The sequence below is a fragment of the Mastomys coucha genome, unplaced genomic scaffold, assembly GCF_008632895.1.
Source record: "Mastomys coucha isolate ucsf_1 unplaced genomic scaffold, UCSF_Mcou_1 pScaffold22, whole genome shotgun sequence".
Taxonomy (NCBI): Eukaryota; Metazoa; Chordata; class Mammalia; order Rodentia; family Muridae; genus Mastomys; species Mastomys coucha.
The window spans coordinates 111,423,712-111,432,187 of NW_022196905.1; the positions used below are offsets into that span (position 1 = coordinate 111,423,712).

Sequence of the window (8,476 nt, forward strand, 5' to 3'; positions counted from 1 at the left end):
GTTCAGGACCGCTGTCTTAGCACTTAGGGGCCTTGACAGCCCATCTGTGAAGTGGGCTGTGGCCGCCCCGACCTCACAGGGTCAGCTAGGACATTGTGACCAGGAAATACTTAGCATGGTTCTGGGCACTTGGTTCTTGATAGATGCCAGAGCAGAGTGCTGGGGTGGTGGGGAGTGGCCACTGGGCACTTCTTCTTTGTGGGCCGTTGCCAAGCTTGAGAAAGGCAGCCAGGCTTTGCTAAGTCCCCTGCCACCCTCAGGATCTACCTAGGACTGGCCAGCAATCAGGATGTGGGCAGTGTGGCTCAAGACCTGGCATTTGAAGGTGATAGCTGAGAGCTCTGTGCCCGGTCATATGTGTCTGAAGTGTAGTGGGCATGGCAGGAACTGCCTCTAATTCTGTTTTAAGAGATGAGAGACTGAAGCTTAGAGAAGTCACTTGTTCAATGCATCCCACTAGGGAGAGACCAGTTAGGTCCCATGCCCTGTGCCCTTCTGCCCTGTGGCTTTGGCATCTAGACCTTGCTTGCCATGATGTTTTGTGTTTAGTTTGGCACAGCTTCAGAGTGGGAGTCTCGGGGAGAAGGGGCCCCAGGCCCCATGCCTAGCTTGGCCTAACTGGCTCCTACGCCCTCTCTTGCCTGCAGTTCTGTTCCATATGTATGACTCGGACAGTGACGGCCGCATCACCCTGGAAGAGTATAGAAATGTAAAGTATGCTCTCTTGGCCCTGCCTGGGGCTCCTGGCGTCTCCCCCTTCTTGGACTGTGGAGTCCCAAGGTCACCAAGTGTCTGCCCCACTGGCAGGTGGTGGAGGAGCTGCTCTCTGGAAACCCTCACATTGAGAAGGAGTCAGCTCGGTCCATTGCAGACGGAGCCATGATGGAGGCTGCCAGCGTGTGTGTGGGGCAGATGGTGAGAGCCCCTTGGGGTGGAGGGAGGGAAGGGTGGCCAGCAGGAGTTCACCAGCAGACACACCCCATTCTGCGGCTCCACAGGGAAGGCCCTGTGGCTGGAGCCTGTGCTGCTTTAAGGTCTCAGTGGCAGGAGTCAGGTCCCTGCTTGATGCTCTAACCAGAGCCTAGCTTGGAGCGTAGGTCATAACCCAGTGCAGGTTCTTCTGCTTCTGGGAGACTGCAGGTCTGGAGAGCTATGTGATTTGGGAAGCAGAGATTAAGGCCTAAGGAGTGCCACTGTGGCCTTCCTTACCCGTTTTTACCACCAAGGGCAGCACTGAACGCAGTACCTCCATGTGCACTGTGTCCTCACTGAGTGAAGTGGAGGTGTTCTCAGGCCTGGACACTGGGGCCAGCACCTTTCGTTTGTGAAGACCATTGGTGTTGGGGTCAGCCCTTGGGGACAGCCAAGGGACTGAGTGAGGGGCTGCAGAACAGGGACTTGGCAATATGTGTACGCTGTTTCGTGGCTTCAGCTTCGTTCTACTGCTGAGAAACTAGGGCCCAGCTCTAAAGATTTCTCTGGAGCTTGTGATCTTTCCCATGTCGGGTATCTCTTGCAGGGTGGGGTTGTGCCCAGAAGCCCCTGGGAACAGATGACTAGGGTGGGTAGGTGGCCAGCTCCATGGCTTCTAGCAAACCTCTGGCCTCATTGCTCCTGGCTTGTGCTTTTCTATCTGTGCTTTTCTCTCAGAGAGGCAACTAGCCCTGTTTTTTATTTTGTTTTAAAGCCACACTGTGCATGTGAACCGCCTTAAGGATACCGGAGCTCCCCTTGTATGTGGTGAGCCAAACACCCATTTGGCTTAATTACACTCTCCTTCACTAAATGACTCCCAGCCTGCTTCACTTTCAACTGGTGACTTCTTAATTTGCTGTAGTAAAACTGTTGGCAGCTGGTGCCTACTGATTTATATTAAATCTGCTCTGCCTCAGAGGTGGTGGCATACCAGTGCAGATCCCCGGTGCTGTAGGGACAGGGCCACCAGGGATCCTGGCATGTGTGTTTACCTGTGGAGCACAAAACTGCATATCAGCCAGATCAACTCAGACCTCACTATGGCTGGGGCTGAGCTGTGGGTCAGGGCAGCCACTGGCTTCCGATGTTGGTTAATGCTTCTGACCACACCACTCACCAGAGAGCCACCCACTTTCTCTCCTTTGATGCCGTTCCATAGCCACTTATTGACTTGGGCGGTGACTCTCTAAGTACCATCTTTAGGTCCTGTCTGTGCAAGGGATCTTGGTGGGTGAGGGTGGAGCTGCTGAGCTAGGCTTCATCCTGGGCTCCCTGACTCCGGGCCTTCTGTCCTTGCCAGCCCTGCCCTCTTGTTCCACTCCTTACAGTGGGGCCTGAGTCTATAATTAGCTTCCCTTACCCAGCCTGGGAGCCTGGTGCCCTGGAGAGGGGCAAGGGACAGAGGAAAAGCCCTGGGGACAGGGCAGACCCAGGCCAGTTGGAAAACTGGGGGGTTTTATGAAATGTTTTAAGAAACAAAGAAACATTAAAGGAGCATTGACCCTTGCCCCCAAGAGTAACCAGGAGAGGGTGAAAGGTTGCTCCCTCTCCATGCCCAGTCATGCCCTGCCCCGTGGAACCACCCTTGGGGTCCTTTTCTATAGCACCAGTGGGCACACACGTGTGTCTTTGCTGTTGTTGTGTTAGGTCACTTGCATTTGAGAAGGGGCTGGGTTTTGAACCCAGTGCATGCTAAGCTCAGGCTGTACCACTGAGGTCTAGCCTGACTCCAATCGCAGTCACACCATCACACCAACTGGCCTTGATTGGACATGGCCTTCTCCCCACTTGACAGAGACATGCGTCCAATGGGCAGATGACACATCTACAAGCATGCTTGGGAGCTGCATGCACTTCCTCCTTGTGGGTCTCCTATTCTTGGCTGTGTGTACATCTCAGAGCCTTTCCCCACTGAGAAGAGGCTGGCCCCTGGATAGCCATGAAGGGTATAATACTGGAGGACTCTGGGGCAATGCACGGGACCCTCTGAGTACCCAGCAGGGACCTTTGGGGCCCTGCACTGGTCATTGTCACAGTGAGCTGCTGGGTGAACTGTTTTCCAAGACTCGTTCAGCTGTGTGTGCGGAGCCCTGGTATCATCCCCTCTGTCCCTATGGTAGGAAGGAGACTTGCTTGGTCAAGCACACTAGGCCCTTGGCTGAAGCCACACTCTGTTCCCTCGTTATCATGGTGACTCATGGGCATGAGGGTGGCCACAGACGGCCCTCCATGTCCTTCCTTAGTGGGCTGTGAGCATAGATTAACCCAGAATAGTTCTGTTATCAGTACAGGGAGCTAAGTATAGTGCCCAGGATGGCAGGATGTTCCTTGGTGGCTAGATTTCTAGGGACAAGGTGACGTGGGCTGTATTGGGAAGAAAGGTCCAGGCCTGGATGTCCCACTGTTTCATCCCCTGACCATCCTGAGGGGGTTTGGTGGGATAAAACCCGTGCCTCTGTTGTGGTTCCAAGAAACTGGCCTTGCCTAGAAGCAAATGACCCTGCTTTTCCTTTAAAATGCCTCTACCTTTAAAATGCTACCTCTGTGCTCTGGGCATTGGGAGGAGGTGGACTGTCTCAGAAGAACCTGAGAGACTCTCTGGCCACTCACTCTGACTACAATCTTGTCCCCAGGAACCGGACCAGGTGTATGAGGGAATCACCTTTGAGGACTTCCTGAAGGTGGGTGCCAGAGAAGAAATATGGGGGCTCCAAGCTACCACGAGGACCTTGTAGAGCTGTAGCTGTTAGCAGACCCCAAGTGCCCACCAGGGATGTTCTATAGGAAGGACTTGCAAGCCACATTGACTGACGTGGTTTGCTTTGTAGAAAGGGCAGTGTTGCTATGTGGTCTGTGACTTAAGTGGCATGCCGGTAGATGGGAGAAGTGAATTTCTCTCTCTCTTGGGACCCTGGCAACCCTTTCTGGGAGCAGTTGCTTTTTCACAGCAGAATATTCTGGAATATTCTGAAAACTTCCTGCACAGGGACAAACACCAGTGTTTCTGCAAACGGACTGGAACAGGTGGCATGCTGCTGAGTTCTGTCTCCCTAGAGCATCCTGCTTGGACTCATGAGTGGTTACCCACTTGCCTGTCCCCCCTCCTATAATGGCATCTGCAGCCAATCTGGTGGACAGCCATTACTGTCACACACACTCTAGGGCTGAGAGTTAAGACTGGCTCTTGACTGCTGCAGTGACCAAGGTATCTGGAAGCAGGAAGAAGAAAATGCCAAACTCATGTCTCGGTGGTCTGGGGATGGAGGTCAGGACATAGGAAAACCTATGAACCTCCCAGTCTAGCTTCCCAGCATGCAGGCCTCGCCAAGGCCTGTGTATGGAAAGCCCGGGGCCTCCAGGGCTCATCTCTCTACCCACCAGAGAGATGCTGACTGTGGGGAGGCAGGCACCACAGCCCCAGCCTCTCAGGAAAGAGGCAGAGATCAGCTGCTGCCCTGCCGGGCTCATGACAGAGGTACACCCAGGTCATACAGGGTGTGTCGAGAGGGAAGCCGGGAGCTGTTAGTATATGGATCTGCTTAGGTGTGATTGGGACCTGTTCATCTAGGAACGCAGTGCAGGACGCCAGGGCAGCAGGAGCATTGAGAAGAGGTGCAGTTGCCTTGTGTGTGTCCTGGTTGCACACACGCGCAGTGTTTGCCCAGGAGGTTGAGGCAGGGCCATCTTGAGTTCAAAGCCAGCCTGGGCTAGAGTAAGACTCTTGTGACAAACCAATCCTGCTGTTTTCCCCAGGGCTCTTCAGAAGCTAGCTCCCCACTTTGTCCCTTCCCCTCAAGCATCTGCTTTCTCCCGGAACCTGACTGAATTCATCATGGAGTCCAGGATCTTTCTCAGAGAACATCTTGAACTTCCAATAGTTGGGGCTGTTCTTTGTGAAGTGGAACTGTTTCTATGCCCCGACAGGGCCAGGGCAGGGGACAGTGGGAAGCCTAGCTTCAAGGCCTGCTTCACCCTTGGAAGCTTAGGGGGCATCTCTGTAGATGCTGAGTGTGGCACCCCAATAGCACAGGGAGACACGAGGCACCTGCCTGTTAGGTTCCTCTGTCCCTGCTCCTATCCTGACTCCCTACTTGAAACCTCTGACTTGTGCCGGGCGGTGGTGAGGCACGCCTTTAATCCCAGCACTTGGGAGGCAGAGGCAGGCGGATCTTTGAGTTCGAGGCCAGCCTGGTCTACAGAGTGAGTTCCAGGACAGCCAGGGATACACAGAGAAATCCTGTCTCAAAAAACCAAAAACAAAAAACCTCTGACTTGCTCATAGCCAAAGAACTGGAGAGAGGGTGATCTTGGGAGGGACAAGGGCTTGCCCTGTAGGCCAATGACCTTGTGTCCTGAATGTCCAAACTGTAACTGGCCAGGGTTGACAGTCCATAGCAGTATCTCTCTACCTGAGCACAAGTCTGAAGCAGATGACCTCTTATCCCACCAAGGTTATGGTGACCAAGCTGGCAGGTCATTAAATGATGGCTGTCTAGTGACACCTGCCATGTAATAGCCCCTAGGCATCTACACGGTGCTCTGCTGACCCGGTCTGAGTCTGGAGGGTGGGCAGCCTGGTGAGGCAACCCTGGAGTCGCACGGGGGAAAAGTAGGCTGGACCTCTCAGAGGCCATGGGGGCAGGTGAGGGAGTGAGATCATGGAGCCCATTGAGCCCTCGCTTGGATTCGGGACTTCATCCTAACTCCATGGTGACCATCTCAGCAAGAGCCTGAAGGTCAGAGCCAGAGTAACCAGCAGACACATGGACTCCTTCCTCACTTAGCTCAGCCTTGGAACCTGTCCTGCTTCTTAGAGCAAACAATGGCTCAGTTCGTGGCAGGGACAGTGGGTGGGCAGGCAGAGGACCTGGCTCAGGTGGGCTTCTGGCAGTGGAAGGGATGTCTGCTGATGCCACTTCCTCCATTCCAGATCTGGCAGGGTATCGACATCGAGACCAAGATGCATATCCGCTTCCTCAACATGGAGACCATTGCCCTCTGCCACTGACCTGCTGCCGCTGACTGTGCAAGGGAGGGGGTGGCTGGAAGCTGGAGGTGGCCAAGGACCGATGTTCAGCCCTTTGCCTGGGCTTCTGTGACAATCAGTAACCCTTCAGTTATTCTCCTTGTGGGGTGTGGTGTGTGGGACTCCGATGTTTTTATCTCTAACAGTGACAATAAAGGTTTCCTAATGAGCCTGGCATTCCTATCTGTCCTTCACATCCCTTAAGGGAACTTCAGTGACATAAGACTGAGTTTGAGGAGCAGGCAGAGACTGGTGAGGAAGGCCCTCTGTCCTGTCTGCTGGTCCTCCTGAACCATCTGTTTTCCTCTTTGAAGGGCTGGGCAGCCACCTGTGGTCTCCACCCAGGGGAAGCCAGGAAGAGTCTGTCTGGGCAGGCTTCCAGAAGACCTGGTGTGTAGGTAATGGGGTTTTCTCAGCACCATCACAGCCAGATCCTGATGGGGGGTACCTGCAGGTGGGGTTGCCATGGTTCCTCCTGACAGTATGGACCCAGATGCGAGCCCGGCACAGGCAGCAGTGGAGACCAGAGGTGCCTACTGCAGGTAAGCAGCTTCTCTCACTGCTCGTTTCAGGATGGGTGGGTGGGGGTGGTGCCCGTAGAGCTGAAATATTGACTGCAGAGCAGAGTCCCCCACAGCCTGTGGCTCACTGGTGTTTGCTCTCCAGGTCTCTCAGGTGTTGCTCTAAAGCTTTTGTTCCCTCTGTTGACACTGGGAGGTGCCTTTCTAGACTCCTGGAAGTTCTTTGGGTAACTGGCAACTGCTGCTGTTGGCATACTTAGTTAGACAGCTTGTTTTGAGCATGTTTGATCTCATTTGTGTTGTCTGTCAATGGCCACATCACGGTTGGCTGGACCCCTGCAGCTGGAGCTCCTTAAGGCCCAGAGGGCAGCCATGATGTATCCCCACTCCATCCCATGCCGTTTTCCCTGCCATTCTTTACCATCGTGTGTAGGTGGATGAGGGTAAACATTTTTTCTTTAAATTTTATGTGTATGTGCATCTGTGCATAGGAGTGCACGTTGGCTAGAAGAGGGTCAGATCCTTTGGAGCTGGGGTTAGAGGTGCTGGCTTGTTTTGTGGGTACCAAGAGCAAACTCTGGTTCTCATAATTGTATAGCTGATGCTCTTAAACATTGAGGTACCTCTCCAGCCCCCTAATGTATACACTTTAAGTTGTTACTGTTGGTATGTGACCGTGGGTGTGCGCATGCTATGGTGTGTGTAGGTCAGAGGACAATAGGTCTGTTCTTGCCTTCCACCACATTGAGGCAGGGGCTCTCCCAACATTTCTGTACTCCAGGCTTCTGGCAACTGTCCTGTCTCTGCCTCCCATCTCACAGGAGTTCTGGGATTACAGATGTAGGCCACCACATCAGCTTTTTAATATGAAGAAAAGAAGTGTATATGCCTTTGTGTGGGTGCCCCAAGCCCAGACTATCAGACCCCCTTGAGCTGCCTGAGTGGGTGCTGGGAACTCATATGCCTTTTCAGCTCCTCCCCCTTTTTCCCCACTTGAGTTCTGGGGATCAAACTCAAGCTGTCAGGCTCTTGCACCAAATGCTTTTACTTCCTAAGCCATCGTGCTGGCCTGGCACATGCATCTTAGTTCTGCTGGTTTGTTGAAGTACTGGTGTCTGCCATTAGTATTGCTCAGGGTACAGTGACTCATGCCTGAACAAACAATCCTGCTGCCAGAACAGAGCGGATTGTTCTGGTCTCAGTGGAGACCCCTGCAGCCTCTTTTCTGGCTGTGGGTGCTTGTCATGACTGATGGCAGGCTCTGTCTCCATGGTGATGTGCCAGATTCAGTGGCTTCTTCTATGTGTCCCTTCCATGCTGCCGTCCCCAAGCAGGCTGTCTGAGGTGGTTCTGAGTGGTGGATCATCTTCTCCACAACAGGTGTTCTCCCTAATGTGCACGAAGGGGGAAAGGTAACTTGACTACATAAGTGAGCCCTGGGCTACTGCTGGGGATGAGGTTCAAGCTAGTATGTCTTACTTAAAAGCAAAACACCCTATGTGATCAAATATAGGGGTATGCAGAGATTGCTTAGGGGATGTGTTAGGATGGTGCTGTGTGTGTGCACATGAGAATGTGTATGTGTGTGAGGATGCTAGACTGGTTACTATGTTGGACCCCAGAGGCAAGTGAGGAGCTGAGGGGTCTGCAGGTGTTCGGAGCAAGCCCTTGGCAGGCAGGGCTGGCCTGTGTTCGCTGCTGGCCTGCAGGGCCACCCAACACCATCCACTCTCCTGGACTGGTGAGGGAGGTTGGAAGGAAGGTACTTCCAGGGCTGTGCTTCTGAATGCAGGCCTCGGTTTGGCAAAAGCCCCAGCAAAGCAGCAGGCAGGAGCAGATGTTGGGGCTCCCATCTCCCTGCTCAGAGCCAAGCAAACTGTCAGCTCTGGGGGGAACCCCACAAAGGCGCCCCCCACAACTTGGGGACTTCCTGGCTTCTAGGTTTCTACTGGCT

The 8,476-nt window shown here is 53.6% G+C and overlaps 1 protein-coding gene across 1 annotated transcript in view; it reads left to right on the forward strand.

Annotated features, from left to right (window-relative positions):
* Nucleotides 1-6,170, forward strand: part of Tesc (tescalcin) — a 31,836-nt gene extending 25,666 nt beyond the window's left edge. Inside the window, exons 5-8 of the mRNA XM_031337641.1 lie at nt 648-709; nt 808-915; nt 3,609-3,656; nt 5,906-6,170. Of these exons, the coding sequence (XP_031193501.1) occupies nt 648-709; nt 808-915; nt 3,609-3,656; nt 5,906-5,983 (296 nt within the window). The 3' untranslated portion in view covers nt 5,984-6,170. The remainder of the gene's footprint in view (nt 1-647; nt 710-807; nt 916-3,608; nt 3,657-5,905) is intronic.
* The last annotated feature ends 2,306 nt before the right edge of the window (nt 6,171-8,476 follow it).